Below are 27,165 nucleotides of genomic sequence, written 5' to 3' on the forward strand. Positions count from 1 at the left end.
TGGGGAGCAACAGATCGGGGAGAGCTGACAGCACTTACTACTTTAAAGTGGGGGGTGGTGTGAGAAGAGGAGGGATTCTTGCGAATCTAGTGGTGCTGCAGTATAGCGAGTTAGGAAATAGATGAGGGGAGTTCTTTGAGGTGAACAATGAGAACACTGAACATGGGCTAGGTTGTCAGCTCTTTGGGTTTGAAGTTGGGTGGAGGATACAAAAATAATAAAAGTGCTTTCTAGTAAGTTTCATCTGGCACTTCAGGTTTTAAGATTCTCACCATGAGCTTAGAACAAATTAGGTAACTGTGGGTATAGCTATAGCCATTAAAAACAGTGGCCTTCTCCACTTGGGAAATCCTATTCTAGTTCTTTTAAACCACACATCACCTTATGGTAATTGCTTGTCTGCCTTCCCTGCTAGAATACAAGCTTTTGAGAGTAGAGAAGTATGTTGCTGGCACATAGACAATAAATATTTGATAAATGAATGAATGAATTTCTTTGGGCTTAGTTTTCTAAGTGTACAGATGCACTTCCTCCTACATTGGTAGTAACTGCTATGGGAACCTTGCCACTTTTCTCCAGGGAGGTAGGTTCCTTTCAGGGTACTTTGGAATGGGACAAAATGATTAACCCATCAGAGATGGTGTTTACAATGAGCATTTTCTGCTCATGAAGTGGGACTTATTATATCTAAGTACATGCTTTTTTAAAAGGCAGTTTTAGATTCAGATCATTAATATGTTGTGGAAAAAAATAAACTCCCCCAGTTCTCTCTGCCTGGCTTTCAAGTCCCCATATAATGAGTTCCCATCTTTCTTATCCCATCACAGCACCTATTTTGCCCATTCAGTGTTCCTACTACAGTCATGTTAGTCTCCCCAGGAGTCTCCTCTGGCTCCTGGCATCACCTCCACCCTCCCACACTCCCTCCCCCCTATCCTGCTATGTTTAGCTCCAACCCCAGGAAAAGAACCACGTTCTTTGATTTGAATGCTATTCTGCCATGTATGAAAGGTCCCCCCCCCCCACCGTTTTTAAAACTCACACACAGATAAACTATCACGAGGTGATCACATGTCAGCTTCTGTGTGCTGCTGGAATTAGTACAACAAAGCTCTCAATCAGTTTTATTTCCTCTCACCACAGTGGAAGGAAAAATGCAGAAATGAGTGGTAGGGTCATTTGCTAGTGAAAAAAGGGGGACCAGGATTCCACATTCATTTTGGAAACTGACTAGAAACAATCGCTCTCCCCACTCATGCCCAGGCAAAGTGTGTGGCCCAAGGGAGTAGGGAGGGGCCGGATGAAATCTATAGACAGCAGTTTTCTGTGAACAGTCAGCTGCTCTCAAGTCCAGAGGGCATCTATTCCCAAGTTCATCCAGGGGACAGCAGGAGCATGTTCCTTTTTATGTTGGGCCCATGTGTGGCTGTGAGCAGGTGGATGAAGATCTTGCAAAACTTCAGTCACGTACAACACAACCTGAAGGGCTGGAGGAAGGGCTCCTGATGTTCTTCTCAGCTTGAGAAGTAGAGAACCTTATGTGTACTTGGTGGTCTGCACAGTCCTAAGCAGAGAGCCAAGACAAAGATATTCATGTTGCTTTTCAAAAATCCCTTCTTTCATATACAAACATTCCTTCAGTTAGGTCCTCTGTTATCCTGAATGCTCTCCTCTGGTCATGAGCAGGTAAGGGCCTATTTTGCCAAGATAAGTAGGCTGTCTCAGAACTTCCCATAGGGAAAACCAAAAATCAGATACTTCTTGTTTCACTTGGTCTCTAGCTTGAGAACTCCAAGTACTAAGAGAGACAGGATAAGGATGAGAGAGGCTGAACCTTTTTGAGAGTCTACTCCTCTGCTGAATGCTATTTTCAAGGGAAAAAAGAAGTCGAATGGTAGTTTCCAGTCTATTCTGGGTTGGCCCCTTGGAGGCTCTGGCTTCTGGGTAATGTCCACAAAAGTCACAACAGTTGTCAAAGCTACTTCTGCTACTTGTTGGGAATCCTGCAGGAAGAAAACCCAGGACAGGTGAGTGCTTGGTATCCATTCATGTAGCTCTCTAACTTGACTGTTATTATTACTTTCCCTGAAAAAAGACCAAAACCAAATTGCTCTAAGCAAGATATACCTTTTTCTCATATTGGTGCTACATAGTTCTTGTTCTATAATATACAAGGAAATGAATTTCTTAGCAGCAGTCCATGACACCAGAACTGTGAACAGTTACACCTACCTAAAGTCTGAAAGACTGATTCTATAGTTTCCCCCAACTGGGGAGCTGGCTGATATCAGAGAGGCCACATGGCAAAACTGCTGCTATTACGCTCTTAGCAGCTTCACCTTATCAAGTCCCAGAAGGCTCCAGGCTCTGAAGCAGAACACATGTGGAAGGAGTAGTGGCAATTCTATCCGTCTTCAATTGCAGAAAGAAACGTGAGACTTCAGGAAAAAACAAAGAACTCCGTAATGTAGATAAAAAGCCCATTAGAGTCACAGAATCCCAGGGTCAGAAAGGATCCTCTAAACCACCCATCAACTCAAGTCAAATGAAACAGATGCTCCCAGAAGGGACCTTGTCAAGCTAATTCAAGTATCTGGTCTAATACACATAGCTTTTGGTAGATGTCGTCGTAGCCTGATGACTGGAACATGTTTATCTAAAAAGAATTCCTTTTGTTCTAAGTCTGTGCTTACCAAACTTCTAATTATAATTGGACAGTAAATAAATACCTTGTTGAACCAGAAAGGAGTATTTTCTCCACTTACCTTTGTTTACTCCGATGCTACATATTCTCTACTGTGGTCTTTGGCAACAGTAAATACTAGCTGTGAGAACACAACTTGGCTTAGAATAACCTTTCTAGGTACTTAAAAAAATGGGTATGGGGCCAGTGCTGTGATAATCTTGCAGGTCATATTAATTCTTTGGAATCTTTTTTTAAACAGTGAAGTTCATGAGGGACTTGTCACAGAAATAATGTTACTTCTGAGGCACTGAGAGAACCATATATATTCCAGAACAGTCAGTGTAGGCTAAAGCTGACGAGGGAATCCTGATTCCAGCCAGGCATGGAAGACTGGCTGAAACTAACCAGACAAAGAAAATGGGGAGGATAGGATATAACATGGAGGCACGGATGAGGTAAGGATAGAAAGTGATTCCAGAATGACACCCCCCTCAGTGTGATCATGCAACTACTCCTTCCCCACCTCAACAAGAGATTGGACAATTACACAAGGGAAATTCTGGATTCAGGGACAGTGGGCATAAAGAAGGACAGAGTGATGTACGGAACTAAAAATGGGGAAATTCTTCTGTATAATGAAATCCCTTCCCTCATCTAGTTCCAAGATGCTGACAGATGGGTCTTACATCCATACCCTTCAGTCAGGAATCAAGAGGCTCTTTTATGAAGAAAATGATCAGTTCCAGCAACAAGACAAAAAGATAATGACATCTGGCAGTTCTATAACCCCAAAAGCAACTGCACCAAACTGCTCTACTGTGAAGGTCACCAGTCAGCAAATCTCACTCATGATGATCACAGAGCTTTCAATGAGCTTAACAGCTTACTTTTATGTTAGACAGCTAGAGATTGCCAGATGTATGGGGGAAGCTTCTCACATTAAAGAGAAAAACTGTACATTGGTGCCTGGGTGGTTCAGTTGGGTGAGTGTCCGACTTTGGCTCAGGTCACAATCTCGCAGTTTTTGAGTTCAAGCCCTGAGTTGGGCTCTGCGCTGACAGCTCAGAGCCTGGAGCCTGCTTCAGATTCTGTGTCCTCCTCTCTCCCTACCCCTCCCCTGCTCACACTGTCTCTCTCTCTCTAAATAAATAAATAAATAAACATTAAAAAATATAAAAAAAAAAAGAAAAACTGTACCAAATGAGAATAAACAAACTCAGAGGAAACAAAGAAAGATGAAGATGAGAAGTTGTTAAGATCTTTACTTTTATTTTTTTAAAAGTTTTATTTAAGTAATCTCTACAACCCAGCGTGGGTCTTGAACTCATGACCCTGAGATCAAGAGTTGTAAGCTCTTCCAACTGAGATAGCCAGGTGCCCAGAAGAAAAGGATATTATGAAATGAAACAGAAAATAAACGCTCCTAGATATTAAAAATGTGAGAGCCAAAAAAAAAAAAAAATCAGTAAAAAGGTTAAAAAATAAAGTTGAGGAACTCTTCTAGAAAGAATAAAAAAGTAAAGAGATAGATAATATAAAAGAAAAAAAATCAGAGAACCAATCTAGTGACTCTGTAACAGATTAATAGGAGTTACAAAAAGAGAGAACAGAGAAAATAGTTGGGGGAGGGGGGTCTGATTATTAAAAAAATAGTGAAAATTGAAAATTCTCAGAGTAAAAAAAAACAAAATTGTTTGGTATAATTAAAAATGAATGAAGGAAAAAAACCTGTCCAAGGGCATAATATTATAGAAGCTTCGGACTACTAGGAGCAAAAAGATCTTAAAATGGCTTCTTAACAGTATTGGAAACTAGAAGACAATGGAAGAATGCCTTCAAATTGTGAGTGAAAATCTAGAATGCCTGGTCAGGTGACCAATCATAATTGATATGATAAAGATGATGGTTGAATAAAGCTATCCTTAGACATGTGAATTAAAGAAAAAATGTACATGTGCATTTTTTTTTTCAGAGGTTATGAGATTTTAAGCTCCACAAAACAAGAGAGTAAACCAAGAAGAAAAAAGTAGTGTCTAGTAAACAGTGAATCTTAACATAAGAAGCAAGAGGAATTCTAGGATGACAGGAAAGGAAAGTTCCATAACAACTACTGGGCAGTAACTCGTTTACACTACCTCAGGTAATAGAGGTCGCCATGAGGAAAACACATAGGAAAAAGTAGAACTGATAACATCATATGGCAAATTCAACTGTTTAGAAAACTGCATTGAGAGAGATTTTACGGAGATGTTGGAGAGTGTGAGACGTTTTCGCCTTTAGCTCAAAGAAAACTAAAACAATGATAATAATTTCAGAATGAATAAAAAATTTTACAAAAATTTAATGAGTTGGCTCAGCATATTTATAAAATCATAATAATGAGACACTGAATATTGATTTAATAAAGTATTTTTTTTAGAGAAATATAGTCTTTTTAAATGTTTTTTTTTTTTTTAATGTTTATTTTTGAGGGAGAGGGAGTACAGGTGGGGGAGGAGCTGAGAGAGACAGACTGGGGATCCAAAGCAGGCTCTGTGCTGACAGTAGTAGAGAGCCCTATGTGGGGCTCAAACCCATGAACCATGAGATCATGACCTGAGCCCAAGTCAGATGCTCAACTGGCTGAGCCACTGAGGTGCCTCTGATTTAATAAAATATTTTGATGTAATAAAATATTTTGATGTAAATAATAAAATATATTGGGAGAGTGGTGAGAGGAGAAAAACAGAGCTAAACTCATCTACCAAAACAAGAATTCAATAGATAACCTATAAACTCATGATCCAGGAGGTAATTACTCAATACTGCTTAGAATCAAGGCTAGAGGGGATATAACATTTTAGTTTTTGTTAAGATATCCTCTTTTCTGGCATTTTTTGACTTTAAAAACATGTATTATTTTCATAAATTACACAATTACTAATTAATTTGATAATTTATACCATTATCCAGCATTAACCCAATCTGCAGGGGAACTCTGAAATATAAGGTAGGCTTCACGGTCCCAACAAGTTGTGTTGTCTCAACCCAAACAAAGTAAGGAAGCAAGGGAGGTGAGTTTTTCTTTTCCTTCCCTTTCTTTCTTTTTAATTTTAGAGAGAGGGTGGAAGTGGGGTAGAGGGGCACAGGGGGGAGAGAGGGAGAGAGGGAGAGAGGGAGAGAGGGAGAGGGAGAGGGAGAGGGAGAGAGAGAGAGAGAGAGACAGAGAGAGAGAGAAAATCTTAAGCAGACTCCATTCTTCGTATGAAACCCATTACGGGACTCCATCCCATGAACCATGAGATCATGACCTGGGCCAAAATCGAGTCAGACTCAATGGACTGAGCCACCCAGGCGCTCCAAGAGCTGGGATTTTCTATTCCTGTATCCTTCAGTCATTGGTTAAGGGCCATTTGGGAGATGTGTATTTCAAGGCACTTTACAGGTAAAGTGGGTCTAGTAGCATGAGGGCAGTCTTTCACAACAGACATAACAAAACACAACAGAAAAGGGAAGAAAACCTTAGGCATACCCACCAAATTAAAAAAAGGAGAGGGTGAAAAATAGAAAGGTAAGTGCAGAAAGCAAAATTACATTTGGTAGTCAACAGGGTATCACATATAAAATAGAAAAGAAATGAATGGGATGCCCAAACTGAAAACATATCCATTATCCTTGACTCATTCTCCCTCAACCTCTGTATCCAAGCAATCAAGTCCTATCTGACACCCCTAAATCTCCTGAACTCTACTTCCTGCAGCCCTCACAGCCTCCACCTGGGCCCAGCTATCAGTGTCTCCTGATGAATTTCCGTAACAGTATTCTAAATTTCACCTCAGTATTGTCCTTCACTTTCCATAAGCAGGGATGATGTTTATCTTGTTTACCACACTTTACCTAGAGCAGCAACCATGGTATTTGGCACAAAATAGGCATTCAATAAAGTTTTTTTTTTTTGTTTTTTTTTTTTTGACAAATGAGTAGAGGTATTTTGGATAGGACACTAATATAAAGTAACAAGAGATAATAAATCATAAGGAAAAAATTATGCCATAGCTATTTAATAGTAAGTACAAATCACTTTGACCCCTTATCCCTCCCACAACACCCTAATTAGGATCCTTAAAGTTTGTGCTTCCTTCCTTCCTTATTTGTTTATAAACTAATATTTCAAATTAAATGCTTACTCTTCATATATTAAGAATATTGCCTCCATAATTGTGTGGAAGCTTGGAACAAACACCATCTAATGGTCCAATACTTAAAAGCAATTTGAATGCACTTATCAGGTCATTGGATAATACTGAATGTTACCGACTCATTTTAGAATTTGTGTTTTAGTACCACATGAAGAACAAGGTTTTTAAGTTCAGTGTGTTATACGTAAATTTTGAAGACTAAAGTTTTTCTGTTTGCATTTTATCTTTTTTTTAAGTTTATTTATTTATTTTGAGAGAGAGAGTGTGAGCAGGGGAAGGGTAGAGAGAGAGAAGGAGAGAGAGAATCCCAAGCAGGCTCCACACTGTCAGTGCAGAGCCCCACGCAGGGCTCAAACTCAGGAACCATGAGATCAGGACCTGAGCCGAGATCAAGAGTTGGATGTGTAACTCCGGGTGGACTGAGCCACCTAGGCGCCCTCTATTTGCATTTTAAAAGTGATGTATAAGCAAAATTAGAGAATTCACTGTTTAGTGAATGTGTAGCAAGGACACTGGGGAAAAAAAACAATACTCAAAGTCTAGTCATCCCCTTTCTCTTATCAAAACAAACAAAAGACACATAGCCAAGTTAGCACAGTTCTTTTACTGTGGATCCATTTCTGTTATGTATGATTAATTTATTTCTGCCTTAAACTATCATATTTTATGATATTTACTTCAGAAATTACCATCAACAATTCTGTTTTAACACTTTGGGAGGTTTAGGAGCTTTATTTGTTTCAATCCAGTTTATATTGAGCGAAATCCTTTGTCCCCAAATAAGATTTACTTTGTAACAATATGAAAAGTTCAGATTAGGTTTTGCTTGGCTTTGGTGATAAGAAGTACACCCGATATATTACTGTATTACATCTTTATAATCACAAATTATACATATATATATATATATACATATAATTTTTTATCTTTATTTTTGAGAGAGAGACAGAGTACGAGCAGGGAAGGAAGAGAGATAGATGGAGACACAGAATCTGAAGCAGGCTCTAGGCTCTAAGCTGTCAGCACAGAACCTGATGCGGGGCTTGAATTTACAAACGGCAAGATCATGACCTGAGCCGAAGTCAGATGCTTAACTGACTGAACCACCCAGGTGCCCCTAAACCATTGTATGTTAATCCTCTATGTCAAATCATTACAAATGAAAAGAAACTATCATTATTAGAAATAGAGCCATGAATACCATCCCTTAGATTTATGTTTTTGTAACTACACATTTCATCAGCTAGAACTATGAACTGGAACAAATTCATCTTTGCTCAAGTGTGTAATTCATAACTGAGCTCTGAGAGCTCTTTATTCTACATACAAGAACCTTGTCAGAAACATTTATTGCAAATACTTCCCCCTGATCAGTGGCTTTTATTTTCAGCTTTCCTGTGTCTTTTTAACTTTTTATTGTGGTATAATTTGTGTACAATAAAATGTACACATCTTAAGTGTTTGGTTCAATGAGTTTTGACAACTGTATATGCTGTATAGCCCACACCCAAAACAAGATCTGCAATATATCCATCATTACAGAGGGTTCCCTTGTGTCTCTTTCCAGTCCGTCTCCCAGAAGCAACCACTTTCTTTTATCACTAAAGATTATTTTTGCCTGTTCTTATACTTTGTATAAATGGAATCTTAAAATATTATTTTTGTGTTTAGATTCTTTCATTCAAGACAAATGTTTCTGAGGCTCATCTATCCTGTTTTGTGTACAAGTAATTCATTGTTTTATTGTAAGAATTCCATTGTGTGAATATATCACAATTTTCCCATTCTCCTGATAATGGATATTTGGATTATTTTCAGTTTTGCGCTATTATGAATAAGGCTGCTATGATCATTCTTTATAGGTCTTGTTTTGGACATATGTTTCAATTTCCTTTGGGTAAATACCAAGGAGTAAAATTGCTGAGTCACAGGGAAGATGAATATATAAAAGACTAAATGGTTGTACCATTTTCATCCCCATTAGCAATGTGTGAAAACTGAGATTTCATGTTTTGTCTTATTGATTTTAGTTATTCTAGTAAGTATTATACTTAATTTCCTAGTGAGTGCTATCTCATGGTTATAATTTGCATATCTCTAATGACTAATGACTTTGAGCAGCTTTTCAAGTTTACTGGCCATTTGTTTATTTCCTTTTGTGTAATATCTGTTCAATTTTTCCATTTTTAGTTAATTAATTTATTTTGGTCCTTGATTTATTTGTAGGCATTCTTTTTATATTTTGGATATTAATCTTTGGTCAGATAATGCACTTGAAAAATATTTTCTACCAAACTACAGCATGCATTTTCATAGAGGTGTCTTTGATTAGCAGTTATTTTAAAGTTTGATAAAGACCTATTTATCAAATTTTTAGTTTTATGGTTTGATATTTGTTTCTTATTCAAGAAATAATTGCCTAATTTAAATGTGCAAAAATATCCTCCTATGTTTCTTTTAAAGCTTTGTGACTCTGGGTTTTATATATAGGTTTACGATGCAAGCATAAGTACTTTTTGTGTATGGAGTCAATTCATTTTTTCCCCTATGTTTATTCAGTAGTTTCAGTTTTATCCAGTTGTTTCAGTACCAACTATTTTTTAAAAAGTCCTTTTCTCATTGAATTGATTTGATTTGTGGATCTATTGTTGGACTCTATTTTGTCTCATTGGTCTATTTGTCTTTCCTTAAAAAAATTTTTTTTAATGTTTATTTTTTGAGAGAGAGAGAAAAACAGTGTGAGTGGGGGAGGGGAGAGAGAGAGGGAGACACAGAATCCAAAGCAGGCTCCAGGCTCCAAGCTATCAGTCAGCACAGAGCTGAACGCAGGGCTTGAACTCGCGAACTGCGAGATCATGACCTGAACTGAAGTTGAACGCTTAACCAATTGAGCCACCCATCCACCCCTATCTTTAAAAAAAAAAAAAAATTTTTTTTTAATGTTTATTTTTGGAGGAGAGACAGAGCATGAGAGGGGGAGGGGCAGAGAAAGAGAGACACAGAATCCTTAGCAGGCTCCAGGCTGTGAGCTGTCAGCACAGACGCGGGGCTTGAATTCAAGAACTTCGAGATCATGACCTGAGCCGAAATCAGACACTCAATTTACTGAGCTACCCAGGTGCCCCCATTTGTCTATCCTTATACCAGTACCACACTGAGATTTAGAGTATATCCTGAAATCAATAGTTAAGTCCTCCAACTTTGTTCTTTTTCAAAATTGTTTTGGTTATTCTCTTTGCATTTTCATATAAATTTTAGAATCAGGTTGTCCATTTCCACAAGAATGCCTGCTAGGATTTTTGGGGGTTTGCATTCATTCTGTTAGATTCATTTGGGAACAGATTATCTCAATGCTGAGTCATCTTCTCCATGAACATGGTATATTGCTTCATTTCTTTAGGTCTCCTGAAATTTCTCCCTATAATGTTTTATAGTGAATAGGTCTTTTGCTCTTTTGCTAAATTGGTTCCTAAGTATTTTATATGTTTTTCATGTTATTGTAAATGAAACTGAATAAATTCATCTTTAAAATAACATCTAGTTATTTCTAGGTGTTTTCCTAGTGACTTCAAGAAAGTTTAATTACAGGGGCACCTGGGTGGCTCAGTTGGTTAAGCGACCGACTTCGGCTCAAGTCATGATCTCGCAGTTTGTGAGTTCGAGCCCTGTGTCGGGCTCTGTGCTGACAGCTCAGAGCCTGGAACCTACCTCGGATTCTGTGTCTCCCCCTCTCTCTGCCCCTCCCCTGCTCACGCTCTGTGTCTCTCTGTCTCTCAATAATAAATAAATGTTAAAAAAAATTTTTTAAAAAAGGAAGTTTAATTACAAAAGCAGTAAATTATAAAAAAGTTAAGACTATTGGTAAGTAAAAATGAGAAATAAAAACACCATATTTCCATCTCTAAGAATACCAGCATTAACATTTATATCTTGACCTATACATACCTAGATCCATATATATGTTTTTAACCATGTGAAATCACATTGTTCAGGCTGCTTAGAAGTTTCTTTAAAAAAAGAAAAAGAACCTCTACCTTTTCCTGTTAGTATTTCTTTCTAAAATGTAGTCCATACTCAAGTTTCCCAACTATTAGAAAATGTGATTTACAATTGTCCAAATCAGAATCCAATGCAAAAAAATGAACTGTATCTGATTGTTTACTCATGAGTTTCTTTTAATCTAACACAATCAGATATGGTGATTTCTATTATGATGATTAGAACTTATTTAACTATAAAGCATATTATAAATATCCATGTAAAGGTAATTTTTCCTCATATAAGTACATGATCTTTAAGAAGTTAGCTGGTATCTGATATTAATTATGATTTTGGGGGTGGGGGAGAGGGGAAAGTGGGTGATGGGCATTAAGGAGGGCACTTGTTGGGATGAGCAATGGGTGTTGTATGTAAGCCAATTTGACAATAAATTATATTTAGAAAAACATGATTTTAGGAGAACTAATGATTTAAATAAAGTGAAGTTAAGGAAATAATTTCTAAAAAAAATAATGAATTATTTATGTACAATACTCTGCTAGATAATGTACACATTAGTTCTCCATGTTTTTTGGGGCCAAATATATATTTGAGGGAGAAGCCAATTAAAAATTTTAAATTCCCTCAGTATTTTAAAGATGTCAGTGAAATTATCAAGATTTTCAAATGAGTCAAACAGAACTAATACGTTAAAGAATAAATGTGGTTAAACATTATGTATCAGGGAGACACCTCAAGTGGGTATACATTTTAACATATGGAACAATGAGCATAACTTTCAAAAGTTCTTAAAAAAAGGTAAAAAGAAAACAACCCAGTCAACTAAGTAAGGTTCTTCTATAAAGACTATTAAGAAGTACAGAAAGGGGTCAAGTGCTTCTATAGTCTTATCATTCGTTAAGAGATAAAGGCAAATGGTGGTTGATTGATCCCTGAAAAGGAAAGACTTCGGTGATAGAAACTTTACAGACTGTCACAGTGATCCAATGGTGATGATATTCTCTAAGACCTCAATAGGTAAGAGAAATCCCAATCCAGCCACTTCCTAGCCCTTTCCTTTAAAGCAATTGTTTCTAAAATCAAGTATATTTCATTTTTATTTAGTTTAGTGTTCTTTACCTTTCCTAGTATAGATCTTGGCTTAGCTTCAAGAAATCAATAAATCCCTTGAAACTATATAAAGAATATTGCATGTCTGTGCATTTTTCTAGTAAGTGAATAGCTTTCAACAGATTCTTAGTGGGGTCCATAAGATTAAAAACCACTAAAACAGATTGGGAGCTTGACTGGCAGTTATTCTAGCATATGCTATTTGACTGAGATATAGAACACTGCCAACTTTCAGTTATAATGAATAAAATAAATTAGTAAATAAAACAATACAATTAGCTTTAAAACGTAGTCAGAGATGTATTTTCTTTTTCTTTTTTTTTTTTTAATTTTTTTTTAACCTTTATTGATTTTTGAGACAGAGAGAGAGAGCATGAACGGGGGAGGGTCAGAGAGAGAGGGAGACACAGAATCTGAAACAGGCTCCAGGCTCTGAGCTGTCAGCACAGAGCCTAACGTGGGGCTCGAACTCACAGACTGTGAGATCATGACCCGAGCCGAAGTCAGACGCTCAACCTACTGAGCCACCCAGGCACCCCCAGAGATGTATTTTCTAAAAGTGTTTTTCAAATTGTAAATTATGACTCATTAGTGTCTAGCATTAAGAAAAGAACAGAACAGGGCGCCTGGGTGGCTTAGTCAGTTGAGCGTCTGACTTCGGCTCAGGTCATGATCTCGCAATTTGTGAGTTCAAGCCCCGTGTTGGGCTCTGTGCTGACAGCTCAGAGCCTGGAGCCTGCTTCGGATTGTGTCTCCCCCTCTCTCTGCCCCTAACCCACTCGCATTCTGTCTCTGTCTCTCTCAATAATAAAAAATAAATAAACATTAAAAAAAAAGAACAGAATAAACTACAACAGAATAGACAACATCACATTGTGCATTGCATAAAAACACTGTTTTATATTTCATTTTTATATATGTGTGTGCTAAAAGGTAGATTGTTGTAAAATACATAGAGACTAGTAATTTCAGTTGCTTCTGTGGAAGGGGCAAGTTTCTCAAGTCAGCCCTTAAGGTGAAAATTTTTGTATAGTCACAATTCCCTTTGCAAATCCTTTAAATCATCCTAAGTAAAGGCACATGATTTGGTATATCCCATACTACTTCTCAGTAAGTTCAACACAGTTAATTTTTGCACCATGACTGGAAGAGATACTGTCTTCAGTTATACATGAATGAAGCACAACTGAAGTTTTCAATTGTCAACCAATTAGACCAGTTAGATGTGACTGACTGCAAAGTGTGATTTTGTAGAGGGGGCAAACTAACCCAAAAAGCCAACTTCTACTAAATACTAGAAAAAAGATAATGATTAAAATATCTAGATAAGAGATAAGCCACTGGGTAGCTTCCATGCCTAGGAGAACAAGAGATTCAGAGAGAAAAGAACAGTCCTGTGGGTATCTTCCCAAACTTGCAAATAAATACAGTTTAGAAAAACAAAACCATATGTTCAGTGCAGGATCTCTAACTGATTAAATGAAGCTTATAGAAGTAGTGCTATGTTATTCAGTAATACAGAGAAAAAATGGAGTGCCTTCACTAACAGTTTCTGGTAACCTGAGTTTTAACCCCATTTATAGGCATAGAGAGCTAAGGTACTCAACTCTGTCGTAAGAAGGAGCTACAGATATTTTACTTCTGGCCTACATGCAATCTCTAGTTCATTTCTTTTCTGGGATGTAAATGCAATGACATATAGATAATAATTTCAGTTAGTTTTAAGTATCATTAAAAGTTGATACACTGGCATGCCAATTTATATGTGAATCAGTTCACCAGATCTTAATCATTTCTCTGTTTTTGCAATTTTAAAGCTAAGGATTATATACTAAAACCAAGGCAGATGTTAAAGTGGCTTAACACACATCATAAACAATAGGTATATGTTTACTGCACTACTAAAATTATTTATCTTAATGGAATGCGATCAACTAAGAACTGATGACTACAAACTAGCCACAGCAATATCTCTTTAAGCAATCAACAGGCTCACAGACTCTGATAAATGTGTGACTATCATACTGAATGCACAGTTATGGAAAATGTTCTCTGTGGTTAAATCAACCGGTATAGTAACACTGGTATGATAATTTTTTAAAAAGTTTATTTGTTTATTTTGAGACAGAGACAGCATGAGTAACGGAGGGTCAAAGAGAGAGGAGACAGAAACCTAAGCAGGCTCTTTGCTGCCAGTGCAGAGCCCAACATTGGGCTCGAACTCACAAAACCATGAGATCATGATCTGAGCCGAAACCAAGAACTGGATGCTTAACAAACAGAGCCACCCAGGTGCCCCACACTGGTATGATAATTGCAATGAAATTAACCTATAAGATAGTCTGGGTTCAGGAAATTAAAAAAGAAAACAAACTGGGGAAAAATATATACACTGTATTTATCATGACAACATGCTAATTTCAATAATCAGGCAGGGAGGTTGACTTGAAAGTTGTGTCAGCTCTCTCTAACCAAATGTTGGCTGGTAGCATAAATTGGCTCTCAATGTTAAAAAGTGATCTGCTTCTCATATAGCTGGTAAGACCATGTAGGCATTTCAAGGCTTAGCAGTACTTTATGAGCCATAACTTACCTTTATAGACTGGCACTGGTATAGGAATCGGGCTCCTGACACATGAGCTTGTGGGTTGGACTGGAGGCCTGTATATGCCCACAATACCTGGATCTCCAAGGAAACTGGTATGACACAGCAGGAAGTACAATGCATAGCCTGTAGAAGGGTAAAGAAGCATCTGCTTGAATTGCTGATGGTTGCCTACAATCAGTTACCATGCATTAAGTAGCCATTGTTTCTTAAAAATTATACACAACAAAGGAGGTAATAGGACTTAGAGAAAGAACACAAAAGTTCACAATAGACCCTACTATTGTCCTTGATCTTAAAAAAATTAATATTCTAAAATGGAAATGACTAATATAGAGATTAATAAAATGTGAACCCACGTACAAGGGTTATAAGAAGTGCTCAGTAGCGGTGCATAGTGCTGTGGACTGCCAAAAAAAAGCCGTTTCTGGCTGAGGATGGCTTCACGGGACTGGGATGAGTAATGTGTGACTGGAAGAAATGGTGATTAAAGGAAAATTCAGGTAGAGAGATGGCACATAAAGAGGTGTGGAACTAGGGGTGCCTGGGTGGCTCAGTCGGTTGAGCGTCCGACTTTGGCTCAGGTCATGATCTCACGGTTCATGGGTTCGAGCCCCGCATCAGGCTCTGTGCTGACAGCTCTGAGCCTGGAGCCTGTTTCAGATTCCGTGTCTCCCTCTCTCTCTGCCCCTCCCCCACTCATGCTCTGTCTCCTTCTGTCTCAAAAATAAACATAAAAAAAAATTAAAAAAAAAAAGAGGTGTGGAACTAGACCAGCACATGATGTCATGGAGGGATATTCACTGATTAATTTGAATAATAGTTACTGAGTGTCTTCTATGTGCCAGGCATGATGGAGGCACTGGCCTTGAGCAGACCACTTGACTAAAGCAAGGGATTTGTACCCAGAGCAGTGAAAGGTAAAGGAAGACATTTCAGGGTTAGATTATGAAGTCCAACTCCAGGAAGATTAATTCCAAGAGGTAAGAAGGATTGCTGGAAGTGAGGACATCAATCAGGAGGTTACTATAACCTAGCAGACACAAGGCACTATCCTTAAATATGCTTTGTGCTTTCCTAGCTTCATACCTTTTTAGAGTAAGGCTCGGACACTGGCAATAATAATACAGGGATGGGGGGAGACAGACAGACCATATTTAAGCTTACTTTATTCAGTAACTAACAAACTGTTTCCCAAAGTGACTGCATCATTTGCAGTCCCATCAATAATGTCCGAGGGTTCCAGTTTCCACACACCCTTGCCAACACTCATTAGTGTCTCTCTTTTAAGAATAGCCATCCTCATGGGCGTGAAGTAGTATCTCGTTGTAATTTTGCATTTTCTTAATGGCTAACAATGTTGAGTCTTTCATGTGTTTGTCCCAAATATTTTAAAACATCTTTCTTTTCATTTATTCTACATTAGGAATATTTTCCTATGTTGTCAAATGTTCTTCAAAAATGTGATTTAAAAATACAAATTGTAGGCTTAAGGCAAAAAAAAAAATAATAAAGAGTAGTTCCAGTATAATCTGAACCTTGTCACTAACCATCCTCTTCCTGTTCTCAGCTACAATCACCCCAAACCACACTTCCTCTGTAGGGCTCTGTGGGAGATTTACAAGAACTCGATTTGACTTCAGTTGCCCAAAGCCTGGATCGAGTACACGTGTTTACTTACCCCAAGACTTTTTAAAAGGAAAGAAGTATATAAGGAATAAAGTCATAATAGTGCTGCAGAAGAGAAAAGGGAACTTTCAAAATAATCTCTAAAGAGAAAGGCATTTCAAAGTCTGAAACAAAACTGAAAGGTTAAATAAAAAAAGTAAATTGATATCTTTCACAATATAAAAAAAAAATACCAGAAACAAAGTCAAAAGACAAATGACAAACTGGGAAAAAATATCTGCAAATCATACCAAAAGAGTTCATTTCTCAAATTTGCAAAGATTTCCTATAAGCCATAACACAGTAATTCAATAAAAATGGACAAGGAATATAGATAGAAAATAGTGAATAAAATACAAATTGTTCAACCATATATCAAAATACTCAACCTTACTCACAGTGAGAGAAAAATAAAACTACACTGAGATACTAATTTTCACTTATGAAAAAAGATTAAAAATTTTTATGACATAGTATTAAAGAGGCTTAGGGGAAAAAAGCAGTGTCACAGATGAATGATGGGACTGTAAATTCGTGCAACCTGTATGGGGAATAAATTGATAATATTTATTAAAATTTTAAATGCATATACCTTTGATCTAGCAATTCCACTTCTAGAAGTTATCATATAGGTTTATTCTCTCATGTATGAAATGTTGCCTGAACCAGGATACAAAATGCTGCACTGTGTATAACAGCAAAAGACTGAAAACAACTTGAATGCCTACCAAAAACTCTGCATAAATAAATTATGGTTCGTCCATGTAATGGAATATTATGCAGCCATACTGTGCAAAGAATGAGGAAGCACATTATGTACTGATATGGAACACACTCTATGATCAAGTGAGAAAAGCAAGGTGTAGGACAGTGTCTACAATGTTCTATCATGTGGATAAAAAAAGTACAAGAGTATATACTTGTGTGAGCATATGCAGTATCTGTGGAAGGAAAGAAACTAGTAATTTCAGTTGCTTCTGTGGAAGGGAAGAGCTGTCTGAGACACAGATTTTTATTTTGTACTTTTTGAATTTTTAGCCAAGTATATGTATTACTTATACAGAAAAATAAACAAAATTTTAATATATATGTATTTTAATACTTATTCATTTTTTTTTGAGAGAGAAAGAGACAGAGCATGAGTGGGGGAGGGGGAGAGACAGGATGGAGACACAGAATCTGAAGCAGGCTCCAGGCTCTGAGCTGTCAGCACAGAGCCCATTGTGGGGCTTGAACTCACAGACCGTGAGATCATGCCCTGAGCCGAAGTCGGAGACTTAACTGACTGAGCCACTTGGGTGCCCCAACAATTTAAAATTTTAAAAGAGAAGAAAAGAAAATTAAAGGTACAGCTGAGACTAAAGTGAGAAGATAGGGGGTTAGGCAAAAGAGGAAGAAGACAGAATAGTATAGCAGGTTTACTTATGTCACTTGAGCTGGAGTCCAGAAACACACTTGCTGGCACTGATCTAGTGGGCCACCAGGAAAAGTGCAAACAGAAACAGCTAAGTGAGTTTCCTTCTAGGGAAGGGGGTGTTGGGGTTTTCACTCTTCATTGAATACCATTATATACATGGTTTGAATTTTTAACCTATTAATGTATTTTTATTAAATATAAATATGTAAACTTTTGTAACAGAAAGAAAACACAATTTCAACCTCAAAGAATCTGTGTTGATCAAACATTCAAGAATATAAGAGAATATCTGAAATATATACTTTCTCTTACCATAAGTAAGGTTGATTTTGAACCACAGGACAATCTCTAGATTTTCTACCTACAAATTTTTTTCCAAGTAAGGAAAGTAAGTTAGGTATAAACCTAACCTGAAATAATAACTTCAAATGGCATGATTTTTTGTAGTCTTCCTTTTGTGACAACCACATTATCTTCCTTCTATGAGGGTCACATCATCTATGGAAACAGGGCTGGTTTTAATTTTAATATCCACAATTTTCAAACAAAAGGGGAAAGTGAGTTTCTGTGAGAACGTGTATTTCTCTCCTTACTGAAACACTGCAGTTCCTGCTGAGAATCCTTGTCCACTCTCTCTTTTGGGCTGGGTCAGCATTACCAAAGATGGCAACATGTTCTGGGCTGGTTTTTCCATGAAGAGTCTGATAAATTTCCTGCTGTAAGTGGCTGCAGTCCACCTTTTTCGGCCTGAAATGAAACACCATGGAGGCTGGAGTTCAATGCTAACATACTGATCCAAATGTTAAAAATAATATTATAGGAGCACCTGGGTGGCTCAGTTAGTTAAGTGTCCTACTTCAGCTCAGGTCATGATCTCACAGTTCATGGGTTCAAGCGCCACATCCATTCTGAGCTGACAGGTCAGAGCCTGGAGCCTGCTTTGGATTCTGTGTCTCCCTCTCTCTCTGCCCCTCCCCCACTTACACTCTGTCTCTTAAAAATAAATAAATGTTAAAAAAAATTTTTTTGAATATTACAAAATAAATTGGAAGAAATAATCCTTATTAGTAGGTATAAGAGACTGTTAGAAAACTTTTAGCAATATTACTATTATATAGATTATAAAACTACTCCTAACTAGCATTGTCATTCAAAATATAAAAGTTGTCCTTATCAACATATTCCCTACAGAGAGAGGCAAAATTGTGGGAAATGATGTGGAAGCAAAGAATTACCTGAGCTTGCATCCAGATATTGCATTCACTCCAAATTGCACTTCATGTTTCTTAACAGAGCAGATTCCATCACCCTGGCTTTGCAAGAGGGTCATCTGAGGTGGAAAGTGATGGTCAAGGAGAGTTTAACAGAAGAAAAAGAAGGCAGATTGGAAAATTTATGCTCTTAATATTCCTTTAACACTATATTTTGTTATTATCATAACATTGTTCGAGTTACAAATTTGTTTTTTCCCTCTAGTAGTTAAAAAACACAAGAGACAATTACTATTTTCCCCCAAATGTCTAACCACACACCAGTATATAACTATTTCCTTAAAACAAATACCTTCAGCTTTTGGTAGCAACGACTTTGAGAATATAATGTATTAATGGTTTGGTAAAGGAAGTCCTGAATACCTAAAAAAATCAGGGGACCTCAGAATTGGCAAACCCAAAAGATCAGCAGCTGCAGCTTTTCTGCAAGAGACTACCCAAGTCCCAAAAAGGATACAGAGTGACTTTTATCACCAGTTAGGGCCAAAAGTGGCTTCCCAACAATATAGCCAGGATTTCCACTTCTAGGACCGGTAAGAGAAGCAGCTGTGCTCTGTTGAAAAGCCTGCACAAAGAGCGAAGAAAAGTCACTTGCACAGAAAAGCATGCTCCACTGTGTGGCTTCATACCCTTCTCTATGGCATTGCAGAAACTTAGCAGCACTGAACAATCTGGCTCCCTCACACAGTGGAGCATTTTGCAGAAATTTCTACTCCCCAACATCTTTTACTTTTCCATTCACTATAATAGGTCCCAAGTGATCTGCATATTGAAATTCACTGTATGCTACTCCTACCAAGGATTACAACCAAGGATCTACCAACCTTCTGTTTCTCAAAAACTTCTATCAGTTAAGGAATTTAAACTTAATTTAGAAATATCTTTTAATTAATATAGACGTTCCAGTGATAAACTGTGAGAGACATGAGACTTGGTTGATCATTTGAGGGCAGAGTTGAGAAGAAACCAGATTCTGCTGGGGTCAAAAGAAAGTAGAAAAAGGCAAAAGAGTGGGTGATGGGCATTGAGGAGGGCACCTGTTGGGATGAGCACTGGGTGTTGTATGGAAACCAATTTGACAATAAATTATATTATATATATATACATATATATATATATATATATATATATATATATATATATATATATACACACACACACACACACACACATATATATAAAGAAGAAAGCCAAAAGATCGTGATCAAGATTGGAAAATTAGATTAAGTGGGAAATGAATAAAATGCTAAATGCCATCACATAATAATTTGACATGTTTATAAATACATACAGGCAAAAATTCATTATAAGCACCTAAATAGTACAGAAATATAAAGAGTAAAAGTAAAAAACAAACAAAAACTTGCCAAATGCCCAGATATATGAGAAAAGCTAGTTAAAGAATTTCTATGGGAGGTTGGCTGAGTTTATGATTCAAAGTGACTATTTAAAAAAAGAGTTTGGATTTGAGACTAAAGTCCTGCTTCATTGGGGCCAGATAGAGAGTCACAGAAACTTTACTGGATAAATGTTGTTGAATCTCTATCACTTGTAGTTAAATTATGGAATAGCAAATGTTGAGGCCTCAGTTGACAGACTGAACTAGGCCTTCATATTCTTAATCTATTTTGCATGCATCAGAGAAGCCCAGGAACTATTTCTAACCCAGTATTTCTTGCCCTCTCAATCCATATAGAAGAAGGGCCCTAACCCTGAAGCGAATGAGGAAATGTTGCTGTAAGGAAGTGTCTGGCTCCACAGTCAGGTTGGTTTGTCCAAAACTGACAGAGACTTTCTGGATTCCAAAAGTCCCATTGGTCTCTATCTCATAGATGACCTGAAATACAAAAGTAAAATCAATTAATAAAATTTATTTATTCACTCATTTATTCATCTATTTAGAGTGCATGTGTGAGAGGGGAAGGGGTAGAGGAAGGAGAGGAAATCTCAAGCAGGCTCCATACCCAGTGTGGAGCCTGATGTGGGGCTCAATCTCATGACCATGAGATCATGACCTGAGCCAAGAGTTGATCGCTTAACCAACTGAGCCAACCAGGTACCCCTAAAAATTATTTAATGGGCCAATTATACAGAAGATTTTCTGTCTTTAAAAGTTTTATTATAACTAAATGAGTGTACAGCATAGTGAATACAGTTAACAGTAGTATATTTATATTTGAATGTTGCTGAGAGTAGATCTTAAGTTCTCATTGCAGGAAAAAAATGTGTAACTATGGTAATGAATATCAACTAAACTCAACTGGTGATCATTTCACTATATGTGTGTGTGTGTATGAAATTATCATGTGGTATACTTAAATAAATATATATATATATATATGAAATTACCACCTTGTGTACCTAAAACTAATACAGTGTAACATATGAAATTATCATGTGGTATACCTAAAACTAATACAATGTAATATGTCAATTATATCTCAATAAAAGAAATAACTGAACGAGGGAAACTAAACAAGTAATCTTAAAAATGCTAAACACAAATACCATGAAAAGATAAAGTAGACTTCATATTATATCTACACATGCAAAAAGATACTGGATCTTTGAAAGGGTTTTGAAAGGGTTTGAAAGGGTTTGAAAACTCTTTGACAGGGTTCATGGGAGAAGTGAGTTTATGGTAAGGATCGAAAGGGAAGAAAAATGAGTTCTAATTGTGTGCAGAGAAGATGAGTAGAGAGGGGAGCATGGAAAGGACACCAGGTTTACTTGATTCTCCCAATGTCTGAGGATGAATGAAGACAGTAGCTGGAAATGGAAGTCATAAGCAATTGAAGGTAACCTTAGATTTCTGAGAAGACTTTAAAATGATGCTTAAGACAATTCTTCCTTCTGTAGCTTGATTAAAAGGGAGAATAGAGGAAAAGAAGTGGACTCCTCTATTTCAGATTTTCAGATGATACTAGTTTTTTTCAGGAGAAGAAAATGTGGTATGAACTATAATAAACTGCCAATAGGTAAAGATAGAAAAGTCAGAAGTAATCTTAGTCTTTTGGGTGTGAAATATGGGAGAAAGGCAGCAATGGAAACTGAAACATGGTAGGAGGAAGGTGATGGGCTCAGCTTTTGACATGTTAAGTTCCACGCACAAAAATTCCTGTGGGGTTGGTCTGGTACTTAATGGAAGATGAGGCACCTCTGGTAATGCTGATCAACAACCAACAAACAGTCCAGAATCTGAGATCAGCATCCTTACCTGGGAAACCACATTCTGACAAATGTTTCCAGACAAGAGAGGAGAACCAGCCTGTGAGACAAGGGTTACAGGAACCTGGAACTAGCAAGGAGAAGAAGTGAATCAACTGAGATTGAAAGCAGTATTTTCTCTTCTAGCTACATATTATATTGAAATGAGTATTTTTCATTTTTGATCACCACCTTCCTCTCTCCTTCCCATTGCCAGCCTACAACTTAAGATTAAAAAAAAAATCATTTTAAATCAGCACTTCTCAAAACATATTTCTCAGGTCCTTAATTTTACTGGATATAAAATAAAGGTTCTATGGTCAAATAAATTTTAGGAATACTATATCTGGTATTCCCCTTAGAGAGTACCAGGGTCCTGTAGCACATTAAAGACTCCAAGAAGACCCCTCTAAATATAATGTTTAACTTTACTTAACCCAATGTTTCTGAAACTTATCTAACACCTTGTGAATTTTTATTTCATGTGATGCTTATTAATCATAAAGAACTTACATGGGACAATGTTTTACGTCCACACCTAACAGTTTGATACATCACACACAGATTTCCTTTCACAACTACAATCTAGACTGAAACTGCCTCAGATGCAAATGGACCAAATAGTCTCCTTATTCTTTCCTGATAAACAACGTCATACCTTCGTATTCTGCAGATCAGTCATACCTCTTGGAACCTAGAATAAGAGAACAGCAAGAACCGTGAGTGAGCGTAGACCTCAGAGAAAATTTCCAGGAGCTTGTGGTTTCACATGTGGGGAGGAAAAATTAACATATTAGAATGATTCTTCTCTTCCACCTGACTCTTCTTAATACTAAAATGCCATGAGTAAAGCTGAGGGGAGATTGGACTGTGACACGCCTGCTCTGAGCAGAGCTCTACCGAATGGCAAAAGCAAGAGGTTTTGGTGAAATAGTGAAATGATATCCCCTCCCACTGTCCAAGCCAATCCCATTAGCCAGGAGGGTAGAATCTCTTATCCTGGATGTATATCCTCAATTCTTCCATCTTTCTTTAGATGACAGGGTTTTTGGGCCATCTGCCTTTTTTGTAGCTCTTAGGCATTCTGACTTTCAGTTCAGTGCTTTTCCCACAACCCAAATGGTGGGAAGCATGTTGAGTTGGAGGGCAGGGGACACCACCTTTAAGACTGTGAAGTTATAATAAGAGGCAGCATTGAGGGCTGGATCCAAGGTGCAGCTATTTGCCAGGTTCTTGAAGAAACGAGCACAGGTTGTACTTTTACTCTCCAGGAAACCTTAGGACACAAAGAATTAAGGGAGTGATAAAAAAGAAAGTCTATTTTCTTTTTATTTAAAACAACTTTTTTTAGGGTTTTTTTTTTTTAAACGATTTCTAGGAAAGCCTATTTTTCATTTTTATTTTCTTTAATTTTTTTTTAATGTTTATTTATTTTTGAGAGAGAGAGACAGACAGAGCGTGAGTGGGGTAGGGGCAGAGAGAGAGGGAGACACAGAATCCGAAGCAGGCTCCAGGCTCTGAGCTGTCAGCACAGAGCCCAAAGCGGGGCTCGAACCCACGAACCATGAGATCATGACCTGAGTCGAAGCTGGATGCTTAGCTGACTAAGCCACCCAGGCACCCCCAAGAAAGCCTATTTTAAATTGAACAAAAAGGTTGGCACTTTTGTTTTGGACTCACCCGCAGGATTGCTCTCAGCACAGAGCCCCCCAGCACCAACTCCGGCAGGCTGCCTCAGCAAGCTGATTACAGACCACTTGGGGAAATATGTCAAAATGGGATCCCCAGCCTGAATAAAGTACAGTATAAATTTATCCACAGTGAGATTGGACAGAACTCTACCAGAAAAGAAAAAGTAGAAACAAAAATTAACTCAATGACTTGTTAATATGGACAATACTGCCTTCAAAAAGAGTTGACAATGGTTTACCTAGTTGCAGCGGGGTACCTCAAAGATACCCCGTCAATTGTCAGCTATGAGGGAAAAACCACACCAAACAATCCCATCCCTATCCCCAGGCTCACCCTGTAAAAAGGTGGTGGCGACTGGGTTTGGAATGTTGAAGTGAATGATTCGCCTCCAAACTCTGTAGCCAAGGCCTGGAAGTTGGTTGCATTGATCTTTTGGAGCTTCTGGAAATAGTTTAATCTTGCTAGGATGTTTTTTTTTGTTTGTTTGTTTTTTAATGAAAAGGGGTTTAGATAAAAGAAAAACATTTATTTTAAAATATCTGGCATGCCAAGTAACTACTTAAAAAATATTATTGGGGTATAATATATACATAGCAAAGTATGCAAATGCACTCATCTTAAGAATAAACTCAAAAGGTTTTTTACATATTTATATACTTTTATTCCCGCTACTCAGTGTAAGTTATAGAACATTTTCCCAGAAAACTCCCAATCAATAACACTCCACTTTCAAAGACAACAAGTGTGATTTTTATCGCCTTCTATTTTGTGTGTAATCTGTTAAAGGAATTATTGTTTTACTACTGACACCTAAGATAAGAATACAGCCAATGAATACCAGTCAGTTCCATGTCCTTAATGCCAGGAATGTGAGTGATTAGCAGACTGCGATGAAGACAGGAGGTTAAATAACGTTCACATTTGCCCCATACCAGATGAGTCTCTAGTACAACAAAAAGGTACTGTTTCCGTCAGAACATGGCAAAGCTAGAGACAACATTCAATTTGTCCTCTCCTTCCTGTTTCTTCTTCTTCTTTTTTTTAATGTTTATTTATTGTTGACACAGAGAGACAGAGCATGAGTGGAGGAGGGGTAGAGAGAGGGAGACACAGAATCTGAGGCAGACTCCAGGCTCTGAGCTGTCAGACCAATGAGGGACTCAAACTCACGAGCTGTGAGATCATGACCTGAGCCGAAGCCAGAGGCTCAACCGACTGAGGCGCCCAGGCGCCCCATCCTTCCTGTTTCTTCTAAACCTCAACTGACCAGTCCTGATAATAATGTTTCCACCTCTCAAGTAATTGGCTTTATGTTTCCTTCCTTTCACTTCATAATGTCTACATTTAAAATTTCAGACACTCCAAAGTGGTATATTTTGTAACAATTCTATAACTTATATTAAACAAACATGTAAATCTATCTAAGTTCCTGTAGCCAGCTCCTTATGTCTAACAGGGAGGACTGAACTTAAAGTTTTGTACAGGTTTTCTGATCCACAGCCAATAGGGCATAAGAAATCGCAAACGTTCACTACTAAGAGAAAGAGAGGGAGCAAGTGGAGAGGTAGAAGAGGGCAGATGATGGAAATTCAACAGAAAAAAAAAGTTAAAAAAAAAAAAAAGTCCATACATAAAGCCAACTTTCAACAAATGTTAGGTAACATGAACAGCCAATACATTTCTACTCACAGTTGTTCACAAGGACACAAAACTGCCTTACTCCACCTGAATCCATGAAAACTCTCGAAGGAAATGGGGAATTACTCCTGAAGATAAGAGAGTTGTCCACACACATCCAACTCGAAGACCTGAGAGGAAATAGGACGAAGAAGAGATACATTTAAAAAAATTTTTTTTAACGTTTATTTTTGAGACAGAGAGAGACAGAGCATGAACGGGGGAGGGGCAGAGAGAGAGGGAGACACAGAATCGGAAGCAGGCTCCAGGCTCTGAGCCATCAGCCCAGAGCCCGATGCGGGGCTCGAACTCACGGACCGTGAGATCTTGACCTGAGCTGAAGTCGGAGGCTTAACCGACTGAGCCACCCAGGCGCCCCAAGATACATTTAGAAGTGGAGGGTTTGGTCCAAAGGACGTGCCCCATGGATGTCAATCAATGCCTAAGAGAGGCCTCCTTGGGCATCCATAGGACAACACAAAGGTCCTATTCTATCGGAGGGTCCTACTCTAGAGAATCCGAGGAGTAACTTCACTCCTGGGAAAAACCAAGGTAATTCCCCTTACAGAAGTGGAAGTGGGGGTGGAAGGCAGGAAGGATAACTCCTCCTACTTCCTAACATGACTTATTACAATTAGACCCTACAGGGTCTCAATCTCCTTTAGGATTCTACCGGCACACGGCAGCTCACCTCACGCTGCCCGGAAGGCAGAAGGAGAAAACTGTCCTCGGATGGAGAAGGTAGCAGTCCCTGTCGCAACAGCAATTTATGTCGCAGGTACCAGGAGTCAAGTCACAGACACAGACCGGTAAGGCTATGAAGGTAAAGCAGAGGGAATGGGGTGAGGATTCCCAAACTTCCGAGCGCGAATTCCCATCTTGCGACAGTCCCACTCCTCACTTAGTGGCAACCCACTTTTTCCACAGAATTTTAGATCTAAGGCAGTGGTTTTCCATCCCCACATCTCCTCCCCTCACCTGGGAAGAGGTCTACGGTCCCATTCTCAGGTGCAGAGGGGGTCACTACCGTAGGGCCCACCGTAGAGATTCCAGGCACAGGCCAGGGAGTTTCAGATCCCTCCGAGGATTGAAGGGTCCCTCCAGGCGACGCTGGCCCCACGTCCGAAGGGGTGGGTGCAGCCCCTGACGGAGAGGAAGGCTGAAGCCAGACGCCCTCGGGAACCATCAGGAAGAACACCTGCAGTAGCATGAGCTGCGAGATGCACATGGGGGCAGTCAAGACCCCCACGAGTTTAAAGTGGGTTTCAGCGGTCCCGAGGCGCGTCGGGGGAGGATGGTGGAAGGAGTCGCATCGCGTCTGACGTATTCCGCATGCACCTGCTCATTGGCTCATGGTTACGGCCGAGAGTTTTTCAGCCAATAGAAAGCGGCGTTGTTACAGCTCTTTTAACAGCTTTTAGTGTGCGCTCTCCTCCTTAGGCCGGCCGCGCCCCGCCTCCGTCGCTTGGTAACGGCCAAACTCTCGGAGGAGCCCTTGCCCGTTCTCTCCGCTAGGTGACAGTAGAAGGTCAGCGGAAAGACAGGTGGCTCGGAGTGTGGCGCCGGCGTCGCGGCCCACAGGACTGGGCCTTCCTCGATAGAGGGAAACCCTAGAGGCTGGGACGAGAATTGTACATCTCTTCCACCCGGGGTTC

General features: G+C 38.5%; 1 protein-coding gene across 5 annotated transcripts; it reads right to left on the reverse strand.

Moving 5' to 3' along the window:
• Positions 1–1,097: 1,097 nt before the first annotated feature.
• Positions 1,098–26,835, reverse strand: TCTN3 (tectonic family member 3). 5 transcript variants are annotated; one of them, XM_019445207.2, is made up of 14 exons: positions 26,489–26,834; positions 26,202–26,325; positions 25,523–25,641; positions 24,167–24,294; positions 23,822–23,930; positions 23,302–23,417; positions 22,800–22,835; positions 22,152–22,226; positions 20,646–20,771; positions 19,392–19,499; positions 18,899–18,993; positions 18,257–18,410; positions 14,567–14,704; positions 1,098–2,003 (listed from the first exon to the last, which is right to left on the reverse strand). In XM_019445207.2, the coding sequence occupies exons 1-14, from the start codon at positions 26,736–26,738 to the stop codon at positions 1,767–1,769; spliced, it is 1,815 nt and encodes a 604-aa protein (XP_019300752.2). In that variant the 5' UTR covers positions 26,739–26,834; the 3' UTR covers positions 1,098–1,766. The 5 variants fall into 5 exon arrangements, 4 of the variants coding, with proteins under 4 accessions (XP_019300752.2, XP_019300751.2, XP_019300753.2 ...); XM_019445206.2 differs by having other exon boundaries at positions 22,152–22,232; XM_019445209.2 differs by having other exon boundaries at positions 1,886–2,085; positions 22,152–22,232.
• Between the last annotated feature and the right edge of the window lie 330 nt (positions 26,836–27,165).

This window comes from Panthera pardus, unplaced genomic scaffold (assembly GCF_024362965.1).
Source record: "Panthera pardus isolate Hobbes unplaced genomic scaffold, ASM2436296v1 HiC_scaffold_22, whole genome shotgun sequence".
Taxonomy (NCBI): Eukaryota; Metazoa; Chordata; class Mammalia; order Carnivora; family Felidae; genus Panthera; species Panthera pardus.

Bases quoted from the DNA above. Each gene is read 5' to 3' on its own strand.
- TCTN3 (XM_019445206.2), bottom strand. From the start codon at position 26,738: ATGTGCATCTCGCAGCTCATGCTACTGCAGGTGTTCTTCCTGATGGTT. The intron at 25,642-26,201 runs GTGAGCTGCCGT...ATTTCCTCTCAG, and splicing joins TGCCTTCCGGGCAGCGTGAG to GTCTTCGAGTTGGATGTGTG. The intron at 2,004-14,566 runs GTAAGTTATGGC...TTCTTCCTGCAG, and splicing joins ACCAGTGCCAGTCTATAAAG to GATTCCCAACAAGTAGCAGA.